Below are 17,788 nucleotides of genomic sequence, written 5' to 3' on the forward strand. Positions count from 1 at the left end.
CAACCATGATGTATACGCCTCAATAAAGCATCCCTTTTCAGTGGTTCGCATTCCTCGGGAAAGAAGACGACGACACCGCATGTTTAGGGCTGTTTTGCAGTACTGAGAAGGGTGGCAGTGTGAGTTAATTGATTGAATCGCATAGTTTTAGTAGCGCCAAGTGACGGACCAACAGCACCTTGTTTGCCTACTTCTATACCGTCTGTCGTCTCAGAGCTGTTCAATCTACGACTACTGCCACTGTTTCTGGGGTAACTCATTTGCCCAAAGCGACATTCACGCGCTCTCACTGGAGCGGAATATTACCGTTTACACAATGCCCAATGGCAAAAAATGACGAAGGACACCTTCTCTGCCTTCTCCCTTTCTTAAAACTGGTTCGCGCTAGTTAAGATACGATTGTCCGATACCATACTACCCCCGTTTGTAATTGCGCGGCAGAGAAAGAAAGGCCACCTTAGGAAAAAGGTGCGGAAGCAAGCCCGGGGCAGTGTTCATGTGGCCTTTTACTTTGCGTTGGGTGGGAAGGAGGCGTCCGGGAAAACTATCTCCTATGGATACGGACGTTGACGACCAGGGCAGAGTGTAGCAGCTGGTATGAACATGAAACGTGTTTCTCCAACCGTCATAGATCATCTCAGCTTCCCTTCTGATAAGAGATGGAGGTGCCTGTTAATAAGTGCACCATCCAGCACTGCTGCGACGACCAAAGCAGTCCATTGAATGAACTATACTGGAACTGAGGGTAACTTATGATTGACTGCCCGCGTTTGGTTTGGTTCTATGGGGCTTAACGCCCCAAAGCGTCTCAGACTATGAGAGACGCCGTAATGGAGAGTTCCAGATAATTTCGACCGCCTGGGGTTCTTTAACGTGCACTGACATCGCACCATAATCGGGCCTACATTTCGCCCCCATCGAAATGCGACCGCCGCTGTCGGAATCGAACCCGCGTCTTTCGGATCAGCGGATGAACACCGTAACCATTGAGCCATCACGGTGGCTTAGTCGAACGGAATTATTTTGGCCCAAAATAACGAATCAAAAAAGAGTATGCATTCACACGCTGACGAGAGCGGGCACTCACACGCACGGTGCCTCGACCTTATGCGCAGCCCTGATTTCTAATGATTTCTAAGGAACTTGCAGCAACAAATGAAGGACGGCGGGCACCCGACAAGGTAATGGTCATCCCAACATGATAGAGCCCCAGCATTGGATTGGACCAAACACGACATGCACGGTGTGTTTTCAAGGCTTTCCTGCTTCTCCGAGCAGTTTTAAAAGCAAAGACCTCCAAAAATGCCCACTTGCGAAGCGGCGGCAATGACCGAGTTTGCCGAGTATGCGCACGAACCGGCATCCAAACAGAGCTTGTGACGAAACGCAGTGACAGCTCTCTTACCACTCGCGCGCATACAGCACCCGCTCCGGCAAATGCAACGCGCTCTCTAGGAAGAGACAGTGAGTCGGCGTGATACTTTAAAGCGGAAAAGGAAAGGCCTAAAATAAAGAAGGCTGTAGCGGGGATGGCGGGCCTTGCTCTTCAAAAAGCGAGCCGACGCGGGGCGCACGTGCGCGCTAAGGGCCCCTTCACACCGGCGGCGCGGTGGAGGAAAAAGGCCGGGCAAATAAGACCAGCGTCGAGACAGCCGAAGGCAACGACACGTGAAGTTCATTATGCACCATCAGAGCAGCGGCCTCCGCTCGGCCGCCAGCGCGCAACGCTCCGAAGGACGGCGGTGAGCCTCGAAAATAGCCCGCTCTGGGTTCATTCTCGGAGAAGCTGATCGCGCCGCGCCGCGCGGTGGTGCGCTTTACATTTGCCGTCCTTCTGGGCGGTCTCTTGCCGACCAGGCCCCTTGGGCGAAGACCGCCGCGAGGCGTCCGCTGCGGTGGCTTGTCCCGAAGAAGACGCGTACCTCTATCCCCAGCTTCGAGCGGTCCGGGTTCCGCACGCTCCAAAAAAGCCCTTGCGTGTCATTTCATTCTTAACTTTTCGGTCAGTACGAAGCATAAGCGTCCGTAAAATGACTACGCTGTGAGGGCCACTTCGTGCGCAACGTTTCACCAAATGTATTGTTTCTTAACAGTCCCTAATGCTAGACTGAACCTTTCAAGAATTCCGAGCCGAAAACTGTGAGTCTCTCGGGCCACACATCAGCGCTGCTGCAACCGCTGGAGGCCCAGCAGAAATCGGGCAACGCATGACTTGGACGAAAAGTTTAGGCGAGTGAGTCTGCACCATTTTCTGTTGCTACGTGAAAGGTGGCCAGCTCACGTGAAGGTCGAAATAATGCTTCTGGCCTGCTAGCGCAAGGGAGCTTCCGCACGAGCCATGAGAAATCGCCTTTCCCAATGGCGAACGGAAGGGGGGGCTATAGAGTACCGCTGCTTGGACATGAGCAACGAAGTCCAAAAGGAAATCTCCTTGCGTTGGCCATGACCAGATATACCCAAGAGAATGGCTGCCGTGGGAGCGCTATCCGCACGCGATACCTCCTTGAAGAGGGCTGTCGACGCGTTTGCGAGGCGATATCTCACCGTAATCGCTGGGCGTTCCATTTTTTATGTACTCAGAGTCTTCATGAGCTGTTCTGCGCCAGCTACCGCAGTTTCCCGCTGCCAGATACACTTGGCAACAGTCGCTAGCGATCATCCTCGGTCATTCGTTGTTCAATAAACGCCGGTTACGTGGATGGCTGGCATATTTACAAGGCAGTCGTCAATGGTGACACATACTATATCTCTGTTATGGCCATTATGACCCTGCAAAAGTGCCTTTCCAAAGCAGAGCCTTTTCAGCTTTTTTTTTCATTGCAACAAGAAAGGGAAAGAGAGTATGCGCATTAGAATCAGGTAGAAAAAGAGAGCGTGCGAGCAGACCCAGCGCCATCGTCAGCGTACGATATCGGCGCTTCGACTGAAGCGAGACACATCTGCCTGCGTGGCAGGTTCTTCGAGGAAAAGCTTTAGAACGCGCGCAGACTGTAGCGAGGGAGTCAGTCTCCGCGACAATCGAAGCTAGGCCGCGTAGGCGCTAAGCCTCAACTCTACGTCGTCAGCAGAGATTATCCGTTCCCGCCTGCGGTGATTAAACGCCTTTTCAGCAGGTTCGGCAATTCGGGGGTGATGGATGGCACGGGAAAAAGCGACAAGAAATGGCCCGCAAAGAACGGCGAATGATAGTCGCGTCAAAGTAAACGTTGCACTTCCTGCACGTGGATGTAACATCTTTTCCTTCGCAGCTGAAGACGACGGCGAGTTATAATCGGCGAAGCTGCTAGAACCGATTTCTTACTGAGCATGTGTAGAACACCCTATTTTGTTAAACTGACCTCAATAAAGCAGGCGTCACGGTTTGTCATCCCCAGTGCTCGTCTACTTTTTGAGCCTGTACCTTCTGCGTCGGCTTTGAATTTTCGCGCGTAGGGTGTAAGGTTCAGCGTAGGTTCCAAATATTCCAGGAATTTATGTACTTACCAAGAGGTACCAGAGAAGCACTGCTGAAGCGGTTGTGACCGAAATTCAGTAGCCAAACATAAGATCACCATAGCAAAATGAGACTTATAGGAAACAGGCCTCATGTGATGCTGAGAATAAGTTAGAAATTATCCAAGGGATTATATTCATGAACCGTTGAATGAAAAGGGCTGGGCAAAAACATATATGTGGCAGGCAAGCTGTGGAACATTTTTTGCGGGACTGGCTCGAGGGAAATACTGTGTGGAACTTCTGTGTATATACTTTTGTCATTCACAGTTTTACCATTAAATATTCAGTGAAAAAATTTTATCGTATAGATTTTATTTGATGATAAAAGGTTTTGGCTCTTAATGCTTGTTATGCTTGAGCCAAAACCGTAGTTGTTAGCAATGAAACGCGCAGCGCTGTTTGTGATATGTTCCACTTAATTTATTATATTACTCACATGTGAGCGGAAGACTCAAAACGCATTTTTAAGAATAGTTGTTAATATGTGGGTTGTAGCGGAATTCCAGCCTTGAAGTTTCGTTTTAAAAAATAATGCGTCACTAACATTGAGTTAAGTACTCCTTATGTTTGTCCTGAAGGCTATGGTTTGGTTTAGGGAGTTTAACATCCCAAATCGACTTAGGCGATGTGGGACGCAGTAGTCAAGGCTCCGAAAGTTTCGACCACATGAGGTTCTTTAGCGTGCACTGACATCCCACAGCACACGGGCCTCTAGAATTTCGCTTCCATCGAAATGCGACCGCCGCGGCCGGGATCGAACCCGCGTCTTTCAGGTCAGCAGCCGAGCGCCATAGCCACTTCGCCACCGCGGCGGCTCTTAAAACTATCAGACGAGTATATACGCCTAAATTTTCAAAGCCGTAATGCCGGTCAAAGGAAATTAAAAATGAAGTGATATTGGAACAGGAATGGCTTAAGTGTTCCGGTAAAACACATATAACATCCACCCAGGAGGTCCCAATACAGTCACTGACTACAGGACCTCCTTCTGTATAAATTTGTCCACCTTATATTTTTTATCGGAAAAATTCAATTCTGATTTTTATTTATGTAAAGGCACATTTTGCCACGTATGCACCATGGCGCTACATAACCTATTGTCTGTATCATTGTCTGTACCATTAAAAGGGCGGTTATAAGTACAAATACACTCATCGACGTAAAGCTGTATATGGATGATTTGTCCTCGGTTCCATCACAGCTATAAATCAAGAAAAGCAGGGACATCTATGCCGAGTCCCATGGTGCGCCAGAAACTAAGCATCCTTACCATCTGGCAGCACTGACAGCTTCAGCTGAGGAGTAACAAAATCTGTAGTGAAAGAACATGCAGAACGGTGCCAAAGGCCTTCTGGAAGTCCAAGAATACGGAAAGAACTTGAAAGCCGCGTTGTCACGAGAAGCCAGAATATGCTAAGAAAATTCGCATAATTATGTGACGCACTACCATGAAGGTCTCAAACTCAATATATCAGCCGCAAACGATTGCTTAAATTAGGCAGTGCTGGGCAACAAACATCCTTTTTTTTTCTTGCAGATTAGCATCAGCCTTTTAACGACAGCAACATCTTATTACTGGAATACGGAATTGTTGACTCCAGTGAAGCTATAATGCGCGTTGAGTCGACTTTTGGAGAGAAAGAGCGAACTCTGAGAAGGAAAGACGCGACTAGTCTTCTACTCTCTCCCTCGATGTTTTTGCACTTTCCCTCAAAAAGTGGACTCGAGTCGACTTCTGTCGAATTCATGTAAAGGACGTTATAGAGCACGAGCATTGGACCTGTAGAGGTGCAGTAGAAAAAACTTGCATGCCATACATAGTGATGCTTTTGTTCTATGTACAAAAACAAGAAGTAAAACGACTGTGAAGGTCTCTTGAGGGCTTTTTTTTTTCGTACCTTATCTAAACACCGGACCTTGTCTGTTCCTGAAGCCTTGCAGGGTCGGCTTGGGGGAACACACTCGACGCGCTCAGACGCGTGCGTACGCTGGTTTTTATGCGTCTAAGGTATCTCGGTGCATGCCTACTCACACACGCATACGAGCGCGTGCGTGCGTGTGACGTCAAGTACCGGAAACCTGCATTCGCCTCTTTACTGTGACGTCTGCGACTTCATTAGTGAGATCTTGTTGGGTTTACCTGGCATTAAGCGTAGCCGCTCTAGGATCTCTTATCAGTGATCTTGAGAGCCCAATTAAGTGGGCGATTCTTTCCTGTGCAACAACGAAGCACGGCCGGTTGGAAGGCATTCGAGAACGCTCTGGAGCCGAAACGGTGGTATTTTATTCAAATAACGCAACCAATACTGTGTCCTATCGTGTTACACTTGCAAATACGGAAAGGCAGGCTGGAGAACTCAGCCTCGTACGCAAGGTTTTGCGTACAAAGGCTGCGCGCCGCAACTCGTTATTGCGCGACGTGCGTATTACAGTCCCGTCCCGACGGTTTTTTGTTTCTTTTGCCGCGCTATTGAGGCCTGACGCGTGGGAACATGCGCCTATTGCTGTATCTATAATAACGGTTTTACATTCAAAAATTCGTTCTGGTTTGTTCAGACAACGCTGATCTGAATGCACTGACTATGCGAATCTTAGGCTTTTAAGCCTGCTTGACTTGAGAGAGAGGAGAAGGACCTTGCGAAAAGCTAGCTAGAGGGCCAACGGAAACATAGGGTCGCTTGCAAGGCATTTAGATTCGACTTGCGTGGAGGTAAAAACCCGGTGACTGCAGTAAGCATCTCTCAAATCTCCATGGCGACTTATTTGTTCCAGCATGACAGAGACGATGGTGGAAGTGATAGGCGTAATTTTAAGAGACCGGGAATGGAGAGCGAACGCGAGTTGAGAATGTTTTAGCTTAAATAAAAGCAGTGAACTGGACACGTGCGGTATACATATCATGCGTCACCTGCGATCCGGTACATTGTGAGGGTGGATACCAAGAAAAGAAAAATGCAATCAAAGCCGGCCGAAAGTCAGATGGATGGACTAGCTTTGAAAGTTGGCTGAAATAATATGGTCGCGGCTGACGCAAAAGAGAAGTGATAAATAATCATTTGGATTCAGTTTGCCTTACAGTGGTGATATTGTGATTGTCATGATGTCGAGAGCGGTAGCGGGGGTGATGATAATGGTGATGTATCAAATGTTAGAGATCCAAGTGCATGTCTCTTGTACAACTGCGTTTATTGACTACTTCAGAGGGAATCGTCAGGCAGCATAGTTGCCAGAGAGCTTAACTTTCATTTAAAGTCATGGGACAAAGATGCTGTGTCAAATCGGCTGACCGCATGTTTGCCAGCGTACCGATATAACTAGCCCATAGCAGTTGGACTGCCGGTAAGCAGCTGAGCTGTTGAAGACCTCTCGCCTCCTTGTTTGGGCCGCTTTCAGCCATCCTACTTTCGATAGCGATTATTGCTGACCGATGCCTTTTGTTGCCGCATACTTTACAAAACCCACTTTCCTCAATTTGGAGCCATTCCTTGCTTCGTAGCTGCGAACGTTATTGTTTCGGTGACAGGCTGTGAAATGGAACCGGTTCCATGAGTGCCGAAAGCAGCATTGAGAAATGCGGGCAAGTAAATTCCACAAACGAACCTAAAAGCGTTGTAGTGCGTCATTCTTAGACATTGTGGATACCAATGCTGTTACTGGGCATTTCAAGTCGAGCCATTGGAGACGAAAGTAAGCGTACAGCTAGTGCGAGCTTGTGCTTTACTCGCAGCTGAGAACGTGGCTGCCTGCCTCGTGATTTCAATTCCAACTGTAGCTTACAAAGTCCTCTCCCTCAACCTCTTTATGGACTGCCACGGCTACTTCTGCATACGTGTTTGGTGATGCATCAAGAAAAGGAAACAAACAACCCAAAGCATGCTAGTGAACTTGACTGACAAACGTCGACTGCGTATAATTTCAAAAATTGTTGGTAAACTAAATATGCGCAGATAACGCGCATGCTCGGGGCAGCTCCGAAATACTGCTCAAAGCTGTGACTTGAGGAGGCAAATCTCAATTTATATCCTTTATCTCTCGGCGTCACGATGCTATTTCATTTAGCGTTCTAATTCTGTTTCGTAAGCTTAGAGCCGAGAAACAGCTTGACAAAACATTTCCAACTCTGTACTTGCTTATACGTAAGCCCGGCAAATATGACCGTTTGCCAGCTGTCGACGGCGAAGGGCCGGAGAGCGTGTGAGCACGGAAGAGCGCCAGCCTCATACCACTGACAAGCGGACAGGTGTGCTCCGAAACGAAACGCATGTTACGTGTAAGAGGGCGTCGTGCCATCAAGCGGGCTCGCTCGCAAGAGAACGTGGGGCGTAATTATAGCCCTATGTTTAATTACACGGCTCGTTTTTCCTTTGTGCCTCCTTTTAGACCGCCCATGAACACAAGGGCTACACCCGAGGTTGTAAATGAACCTATTCCCGTCTCGCTTTCTTAGCTGTCCTGGAGCCACGCTCCGAACGGTGGGACCCACTTCCCCCGCGCCTCTCGAGTGACACCCTTCGATGCTTCCTCCTCGCTAACCGTGTCGTCGTCCCGGTGCCCCCATGCTGGCACCGCGGATTGTCTAATGTGCATGTACTGTTGTTCCCTCACAGCCGTTTCGGCTGAATGATTTCGCGCCTTGAGGATAAGCTTACGAGCATTCCTTTTAAATGCTGCCGGCTGCTTCTGCAAGCTTCGAGATGCGCGCGCTCGGAAGAAAGCAGTCACGTGTTCGTGAAGGACATTTGTTGACGCCGGCCATCATTTGCGCGGACGCAGAGTCAATGGGGATATGGAGTTTGGATGATTTTGGAAGGTGCACTCTCATTAGACGGCTTCGCGCAGTCCTTGGGCACCGGTGGCACTATTCGCACTCCTGTCGTGCTAATCTCGGTGATGCTCCGTATCGTAACCGAAAATTGCTCTCGTGAACAAAAAATCCCTATTTCAGGACCTTTTTTTCCCAGCAGAAGCTCGAAAAACTCGCCAATTTGGAAAAAAAAGTAAAACAATTTCGGTTCTTAAAATGTCCTGCAAGTCCACAAAAATTCTGTTTTCGCCCATATTTTACTCCTCAAGTTCTCCGAGAAAGGAAAAAAACGAGCTCTCACGGTCAGTCCATTATTTAAGATGGATTGGTCTCAGCGGCTGATAGAAAAGCTATGAAGCATGGAAAAACATATGATATTGTTACTTCGCGGAGCGATTTCGAGCTGCGATATACGCCGTCATGGTGGGGCGCAGGCTGTCACTGCTGCCTCAGAATTTTAGTGCAGGAGCGCATTCCACTGCGTAGTGTGCCCGCCAGCACCAGAGCGCTCCCCCCCCCCCCCTTTCACTCCGTCCTCATTTCCATGGATGTAAATAAAACGCAGCAGGAGAGGTTGTAGCATGTTTTAGTCACTCTACTAGAACACTTCTGAAAAAAGAAAAAAGAGCATGCAACTTTGTGCTCGCAGTTGGTAACTATTCCTTCAAATAATAATTATTTTGCCCCTCCCACATCGATCCCGCTTTGGCGATGTGCATTGATTTGTTAGCTAGCACCGATTAACGGAGACAAAAGATTGAGTCGGAAAAATAATAGCTCCAAATACAGCCCGTTTTCTAATTTAACACATACCTGGTGGCAGGGTTAAGCTGTCTGAGTAGTGGCCAAGTGGTCGGACAAGTTATTGCGCAGATTTCTCACTACACCTTGTGTGCGCTTTGAATAGACGAGTTTATGGCTGCAACGGGCCGTCATGATGCCTCAGCGTCCGTAAATTGAGCACTTCATCTAGTTAATTTGTTCCATAATGTAACATACGCGCTGCAATTTCACTGCATTTCGTAGGCACGTGCTTGTTGCCTTACTGAAACGCAAAACGGAGACCGTTATTTATTTCAAGTCATTTAAAAAAAAGTTTTCAGCTATTAGCCCCTCTTCCCTTCTGTACTGGTTGTTACTGAGGAAGGAAAAGATGCGCAAACACGGCAGAGGTGAAATCGCGCTTAATGACACCGCATGAGCAGTCCACTCGCGGTGCTTCAAATAAAACTAGAAAATTACTCTACGGAATACTTGGGGACACACAGGACGAGCACAAGCCGTCCAAAGTACATAGGTATAAAAGAAACAGCCAGAGCTCGAGTGCTTGCACGCGTGCATACGTGCTTCTCTCATCCTTCGCCCAGTGCTAGATGCTTCCGGCAAGGTGGCGTCCGGTCTGCTGGTGGGCACCATCGGGGACCTGGGCAACTTCGACGAGTGCCTGGCGACCACCGTGGAAAACATGTACGGCGAGAGGGACTTCACCGGCCGCTTCTGCACCGTCTACATGAACTTCAAGAACAACACCTTCGTCGCCAAGATGGTGGCAAGGTTCCAGGAGAAGGGGTACCTCAGGGTCAGTGCCTTCACCGCGGTCAGCGGGGGCCGCCGCGTAATGGACAGTTCGCAACCTTGGCAGGAAGCTCCGGGGGTCCAAGGCACTCTGTGTCTGAGCTAAAATATGTCCCTCACGCCAGCAGCTGCACAAACCTTTTTTCGGGGACTCGCTGATGCCTCGCGTGGCTGCCAGCAGTAAGCGTGATATGTCACGCCACGCGACAGGGCTTTACTAGAAAGACAACCGCGCGTGCACAGCTTATTAAACTCTCAGGCCCCCTCCCCCACGTTTAGAACGGTGAAGGCAGTTAGAGAAAAAAACTGTTGAAACATGGCGCAGTAAGCACCACCGATGATGTACACATGATTCTCGGGGCTCATATCGTGCTTTATTAGGATCATATACGGTCTTAGTCACGAAATACACGGTTGCTGCAACTCGGAACACGCACATTTCCCTCTATAGCCACAACTCAGTAACCAAAGATGAAACGCTGTGCTATATAATACTGCTGCTACCAAAATCTGTGGCAATAATCTCAACGTAATACGAGCCGCCGACCTCTTGATACCTAAACTGAACTTTCTTCAGACACCGCATGCAAGTGATGCAAGCGTCTTCGTATACCACAGCGCGCATTGTTAACGTGACACAGGAAGAAGTTGTTACAACGTGTCGGTATCCTTGCCCGCTCGAGGTCAGCGCGTTTAGCGCAGGCTTTTTTGTCGACCTGCGAGGCCGCTTTCAATGCGCCAAATATCTGCTTTCGCGATCTGCTTCGTCATTTCCGAGTGAACGCCTTCGACGTCCTTGCTGTCGCCAAACGAAAGTATAGGCGCTGGGAACTTCCTGCGTGATTATAAGTCGCTCGAAGTTGCCATGGGCCGCATGGATCCTGAAGGTTACATTATGCAGCAGTAGCTGTAAAATGTTCCGAGCTTCCCATAAGGCGAGCATAACGTTGTCCGCAGAGAACAAGCGAAGCCACACGCGTGTGTCCTGATTCCGAATGATAAAGAGACGAGCGCAATCAACCGCTACCGTCTCACCTTTGGCAACCGAAACGCAAACCAGCAACGTGCGTGATGCACTATGGACGTGTCTAGAACGCAGCCTAATCCAACGCAACCAAGGACATGCGCGCATCTCGTTCTTTTTCGCCTAACAGAACAAGGGCGCTGGTGTCAGTATGTGTAAGATGGATGATGTGACCTGGCAATTTCGGCAATGTGGCGGCCGCGGGGCGCTGTGATTAGGAGCCATGGACGCATTAAAACGCGCCCGCGCACACCGGCTGCATATTCCGCGATCAACGATCGTGACCATAAAGCCCTCCGAGCACTGCGAAGAAGGTATTCAGTGGCTCACGCACCTTATTGGGCTTACTTTTTTTTCGTTCTATTTCTTGGCCCTTATTACTATCTCTTTTTCCCCATTTTCAGTCTTTGTCCGCGACAGAACATAATAGACGGGGGTAAGGAGGGTGTGCAAGCATCTGCAAGCGGCAGGTTATTATCGACATAATTGTCCAAGGAACGCTCGCCACCCCCCAATCACGGCTCGTTTTCTTTAATTCATCAGATCGCGTGCGCTGTCCGACTACCGGCTGGGCGTGCAGGTAGGTGCCTGGAGCTCCTCCAAGTTGAAGCCTCCTTAATGAGCCTCGAACAGGAGGAGTGTTTTTCCCGAAGGACGGCCGTTGAAATGTACAACACAAACAAGGCAGCAAACGGAGGTAGCACGCATGTCTCAGCGTTCGCATTTCCTCTTTCCGCGAGTCCCTCATGCGGCCGAACCGCTGATGGTGCTCTGCTGTGCAACGCGCGCCCCACTGGGGACCGCCGTGGTGCATGTTGGTACGCACAGGGTTGCGGCGCCGACCCTCGCAAAACGCTTCCTTAGCGGACCTATTTCGGTTTTTGTTCCTGCAATACGTGCGTCGAGACACCACGCCCTAATCCTCCTCGGGTAGTCACGCACAACGTTTTTCTCTTTTTTTTTTGTCATTCTGGGTGTCGCTCCGGTACAAATGTGTCGAGTTCGTGACGCTTTATGTGCGTATTTTTCGTTAATCTGTGAGCAAGGGGACAATCGTCTATTTCCATACACATTGCCAAATTGCGGATTCAAGAGATAGCTGTCGTTAAACCGAGGATTTGTGCTCCAGCCCTGTAGAAGTTACTACAGCGTGTAGCTATTTCATTTCAATATCTAGTAATTAACAAGATTCTGCTTCCCTCACGCAGCTAGCACGTGTCGTTTGCGAGATGGTAAATGTTGAGGGCGTAAAATTCCCCGCGGTGCTTCAGACTGTAAATATAAGCATCGTGATCCCTCTCACTTTAATTTAGCCAAGGTTTGAACGATAAAACGTAAGCTGCGAATCAGGGTGGTGAATTTTGCCGAGATGTTGACACAATATTCGTCTTTGCTTTCTTTGCTGGCTGAGGACACAGCAGCTTGTTGTATAGCTGGCGCTTACCTTCCTTGTCGCTTAGCTTATTTCCTTCTTATTTCGTGCAATACGTATTTGCTCTGTTTTCACAGAACTTTGAGTTTAACATTTGCAATGTTCTTCGGTCAGATAGACATTTAGTAGCTTAGTTATTTGACAGGTTCAAGTAATTATCTACATTCGGCAAAAAATTAATCTCGTTTGGTCAATGAAGGAATGATACTGCTAAAGAGCAACCGCAGTTACTTAAATTATCGCCGCGACTCACCCAAAGTCTTTGTTTCTTACGGCGCAGGACTACAAGAACCCGCTCAACTGGATTCAGAACAAGATGGCCCACGGCGTCCGTCAGTCGGCGTGCATTCCGTCCACTTGCTCTGCCAAGGACCTCTCATACATCGTCAACACACGTAGGAAACACTGCTTACTGAGGCACTTTTAAACCGTTTGCTTCTTAGGACACTACGAGTCGCCTTTTCACTTGGTGTGTTCCTTTGAAACCAGCCGCTTTGCTCTTTCGAGCAAGGACATTAAAAGCAAAAGCTGCAGCGCACAACGTCGAACACCATGCATGCAGCTTAAGTAATCGAAGTGCAAACAAAAGTTCTCCTTAATGCAACAGTTTCTAGTCTCATAACCCACTGATAATGAAGCGAATTCCCCTGAACGATTTGCTCTAGTTATATGTAATATGTAGCATAAAGAACAGACAGAGATGCGAAATTATATCGAGTCAATGAAATGCTCCGTTGTATTCTTTATGTGCTTCATGCTTTGTGAAAGAGAGAAGAAATATCATCATTCATGACTACACCCGAAGTCACAGTGTGCGACACTGGGCTTATGAAAGGCACCCTTTCGCATCGCTTTGCTCATATACAACCGCCACTGCACAGAGTTCCGAATGTTCCACATTTGTGAGACTTCGAATCTTCAGTGAATTTGACATCTGGTAATGGCCTCTGTCGTGCCTTCTTTAGTAGCGGCGGCATGTGGTATGTGCGATTTAACATCCCGAAGCAACACATGGGCCGTGACGGACGCCGTAGTGGAGGGCTCCGGATTAACTTGGACCACCTGGGATTCTTTCACATGAGCTGACGTCGCACAGCACACGGACGTTTTAGTCCGCTAGCCCCAATCTCAGATTTCGCAAATGTTTGTCTGTCCGAAGCCTCTCTCCGTGACATTGAGGTTGCTCGGGGAGAGCGAACTCGATTTCGCAAGACCCACCAGTGGCAGCAGCTGCCATCGCAGGGCAGCGGAGCGTCGCTTAACCGCGCCACCACTGCGCCAGGAGTGGTTTGAGTACTGCCAGGGATCTATGAACGTTAAGTAAATAATGACCAATTCCGCACATATGGGCCTTAACCAATTAACGCTATCGCGTCATGCCCTTAAGGCGGAGCTTATGTCCGATTTCGCGGATCTTTGTCTGAAGCCTGCTTGACCTTGAAAAGCGAGCCTTGAACCAAACCGCATTGCTAGCGCATCTAATTTGCACTTGGCCTAACCACGCAAAATCGTCCGCCATTTTTGTTTGTATTTCGCCTCTTTGGAAATACGGCCACCGCGGCCGCAATTCGATCTCGCGACGTAAGGATCAGCAACCGAACGCCGAAGCCACTGAGCCACTCAGGCGGGGACCTTCTTTAATAGCTTTTCTACCATTAGAAAGGTCTAGTTACTAATAAGATTTTGATCGATTGCAAAACGTTTGCAAAGTAAGCAGCTAGAAACTCAAACGGAGCCCAGGAAGCGTACGCGTATGCAGATAGCCTTGATGACGCGCGAGATATGTGCTAGCCGGGATTTCCCCACGCAACGCAGTAACGCGAAAGGCCGTGAGATGGCGTGTGATTAGTCAAGGGCACAAGTTAGCGCCCTTTCTCTACTCAGCAAACGTTGCGAAACGCTTTTATGACGCGGAAGTTTATCCCTGCAATTACGCAAATAGGTTAGGAAAGAACGAGAACCATAAACTAAACTAAACTTACCATTCAACCACTGTCGGCCAGTGAAAGCCGTGTTTCACAATCACGGAAAATAGTGCGTGCATGTTGACCGGGCACCTGTTTCGCTACAACTTCCCCCTTGTAGTTTGTTTTTATTCTTCCTTTTGGACTCTTGGTGGTTCCAGGAATCTGTTTCTCACAGAATCTTCGCTCTCTTTCCAGTTGGCAAGAAAATAGGAATGAAAGCCCTCATTCGAGGTTGCAAGGCAGAAGGCGAAACGAAGATCCTTGGATGGCAGGCTGGCATACTGTGAGTTCGTTTGAGCAAAACCTCGTTCAATGTGCAACGAGGGCTGAGTTTGTTTTACCAGCATAATTAAACCGCCAGTCATAAGAAGGCAGGCGAAAAAAAATATTGCGATAGCATTCTTTTTACAACCACAGATATATGTGCGACTATCTCTGGAGGTAAATGCTTCAGAGTCCTATTATAGCCTGTCATAAGAGATGACATAGACACATAGACAATTCTGAGTCGAGAGCCACAAGCCCTTTATGAGGCACCAGGTGGGTGACATATTTAAATTGGCATGTGAGAAAGAAACAACTAATACATCTATCCTCTTTTTTCTCTTGCCATTTAGGTACACCCTGGCCACTGTAGCCATTCTTGTAGCGGCTGCCACAGCGGCTGATGTTGCGCTGCGGACTGTTCTCAAGAGGAGAATGAGCACAAAACCGAAAGGTCTGTGACCATATCGCAGCCGCAAATTCGAAATGAAAACAGTGCTTTGCGGTACAAAGTAATTTTAAAGAAGCTATTTGTTTGGCTAGCTCTTGACCTCGGCAAGACTTGAGTTTTGGTCGAGAGCCGCTACACCACACACAACCCACGTTATACCCCAACACATGCCCGCTATGTAGGGAAGGAACAGCCATCACTGTATCACACTACATGGACTTGCCAAAGCATGCAGGCCGCCCTGTAAATCCTAAACTCAGTACCTGAGCAGTGGGAGGCCGTGCTGTCCAGCTCAAACCTAGACGACCACAGATGCCAGGTTCAGCGGGCGCAGCAAACAGAAGAGACCATAGAAGCCCTGGACTAAGGGCCCCTCTCAGTCTGAGGGGGAGGAGGGGGGGAGCGCAAAGCTCTTGTTTGAATCAAATGTTTACCACCACCACCACCACCACGACAGTTTAGTATTTTTTTTTCGTGACGAATGCCGTGCGTAAATGTATTTTTTTTAATTGGTTTTTTTTTGGGGGGGGGGGGGGGAAAGGAAATGGCGCAGTATCTGTCTCATATATCGTTGGACACCTGAACCGCGCCGTAATGGAAGAGATAAAGGAGGGAGTGAAAGAAGAAAGGGAGAAGAGGTGCCGTAGTGGAGGGCTCCGGAATAATTTCGACCACCTGGGGATCTTTAACGTGCACTGACATCGCACAGCACACGGGCGCCTTAGCGTTTTTCCTCCATAAAAACGCAGCCGCCGCGGTCGGGTTCGAACCCGGGAACTCCGGATCAGTAAATGTATTCAGCGCTGTTTCTTTTTTGGAGGGGATTTGTGGCGTGTAACAAAAACATGGCTACGTACACAGTAACAATTATTCAAATTTAACCCCTTCAGTAACATATTGCTACTTAATGCCACATTTTCATACCTTTAAATTTTATGCAACAATGGCACAAAGACGTGGAACACTTTTTGGAAGACATATCAGGAACGTTCCGTTGCGTCTCCGTATGAACGCATGGCGATCTAATGGCACTTTTCTCCACTTAACCATTCTTACCGTTTACGCAAGCATTAAAGAAATGTCTAGTCCAAAATGATACCTTTGTTCCGGAAGCTACCGCGATGCATTCTTTCAATGGGAAGCAATCACTGCTATTAGCGAGACGCAGGAAAAACCTAATATTTACAGCAGCGAACGTTCGCAGCCGACATACATTTCCCGTAAGTCGAGCTCCGTGGATATGGCAGTAGTTCTTCCAGGTCGAAGTTACCTTTCTCGATCCAAGTTCACCGCATTTTGCGATTGTTGCGCCTTGCGAGATGATTTTTAGGCATTCAACCGAGTAAGCTTTCGAGCCGATTCACCGCCATCCTCATTTTCTCTTGGATGGATATTTGAGAAGAAACTCTTTGAGAAAGGAATGTCCGCACATAAAAAATCAAGGCGTTGCTTTGAATAGAAATTACATAGAGCGTCGACAAAGTAGTCCTCGCTCCTGCCGCTGCCTTGCAACTTGATTGGTGAGGAGACAAATGAAAAAGAAACAGCATTACTTCTTTAAAAATAATAAAATAAAAACACATTTCTTTTCGGCCTCACCATGAAAACGCGGACAGGGTGACATCTTCCACGCTTTTACATGCACGTCATAACTGCTTCATAATAGCTCAGAGAATGCATATTTAATAAGACTTTGGCTGTAGTATGAAGACACAGCTATTTCTGTGTATAATTTACACCACTTATAAGTTCTGGTCCCTTTCGCGTTGTCCAAACAGAATACTTAGAAGAACAATGTCAACAATGCTCTAGCCGAAAGTGGTAGAATAAATCTTGAAACAGTTTCGGTGTCCATGCTTCCGCGTTACTTGACACTTGCAGGAGGTTCAGTATATTCGTAACACCTTCTTACAGCTTGGTTTGTGGTCACTCCAAGAACAAAAATGAACCAAAATGAGCCCCTTTTTGTTGTACCTCCCATGACAGATAGGGCACGCAGAGCTTAGCGGAACGAATGGACTGTAGGATAAACAAAAGGCTTGGAGAATTTTTTTTTATCCTCAAAGCATTACATGTTTATTTAAGAAGTACCACCAAAATGAACTGGTAGACAGATTTCGAACATAAAACTTTCGTTGGCCTGTATTAGCAATGATTTTCCCTTGAGTGAGGAACAACTTCAGTTGTGTCGTTTTTACAAAAGGTTTGCTACAAGCGAACACTAGATAGGAAGACCTGAAAAGAACACAGGAGCAAAATCTCTCCAACTTTCGACATTTAGAACAATTCCTAGTTCTTGTATGACATAATTGAAGCTTGGAAACATCTATATTTTATACTTAAATCAAAAACCATACAGCAGGTGTGTACCCGAGCACGGTACAGCATGATTTAGGAGCCTGGGGCTTTCGCTCTGGGCTCTAGCACTCTGCGCGACATACAGAGGTTGTGGGTTGGGATACCACTGGCGGCATGTGGTTGTTTTTTCTTCTACTTTCTAATGAACCATCTCTGCGCCACAAACGATTACGCTTACTAATTCACGATTGATTAGCACCACAAATTAAAAAAAAACACGTAAACGTTTCCTTTTGCTCTGCCTGGTTTTGGTGACTGTTGGCTTTCTTAATACGTATGTTGTGACGAGCCCATTAAGTCCCTACTCTTGTCTACTCAACCACTTGTGAGTGTTTTGTTTTTTTTCCGCTAGATTCGCTAGATTACTCTTCGGCTGTAACTCTTGAATGTCAGCGAATGTTTCGAGCACAAAAGAAAC

At 47.8% G+C, this 17,788-nt stretch overlaps 1 protein-coding gene across 1 annotated transcript in view; it reads left to right on the forward strand.

The window, feature by feature from the left end:
- Positions 1-17,788, forward strand: part of LOC144117627 (nose resistant to fluoxetine protein 6-like) — a 55,369-nt gene that overhangs the window by 21,815 nt on the left and 15,766 nt on the right. Inside the window, exons 2-5 of the mRNA XM_077651246.1 lie at positions 9,667-9,878; positions 12,611-12,725; positions 14,493-14,580; positions 14,915-15,015. Of these exons, the coding sequence (XP_077507372.1) occupies positions 9,667-9,878; positions 12,611-12,725; positions 14,493-14,580; positions 14,915-15,015 (516 nt within the window). The remainder of the gene's footprint in view (positions 1-9,666; positions 9,879-12,610; positions 12,726-14,492; positions 14,581-14,914; positions 15,016-17,788) is intronic.

The sequence above is a fragment of the Amblyomma americanum genome, chromosome 1 (assembly GCF_052857255.1).
Source record: "Amblyomma americanum isolate KBUSLIRL-KWMA chromosome 1, ASM5285725v1, whole genome shotgun sequence".
Lineage (NCBI taxonomy): Eukaryota > Metazoa > Arthropoda > Arachnida > Ixodida > Ixodidae > Amblyomma > Amblyomma americanum.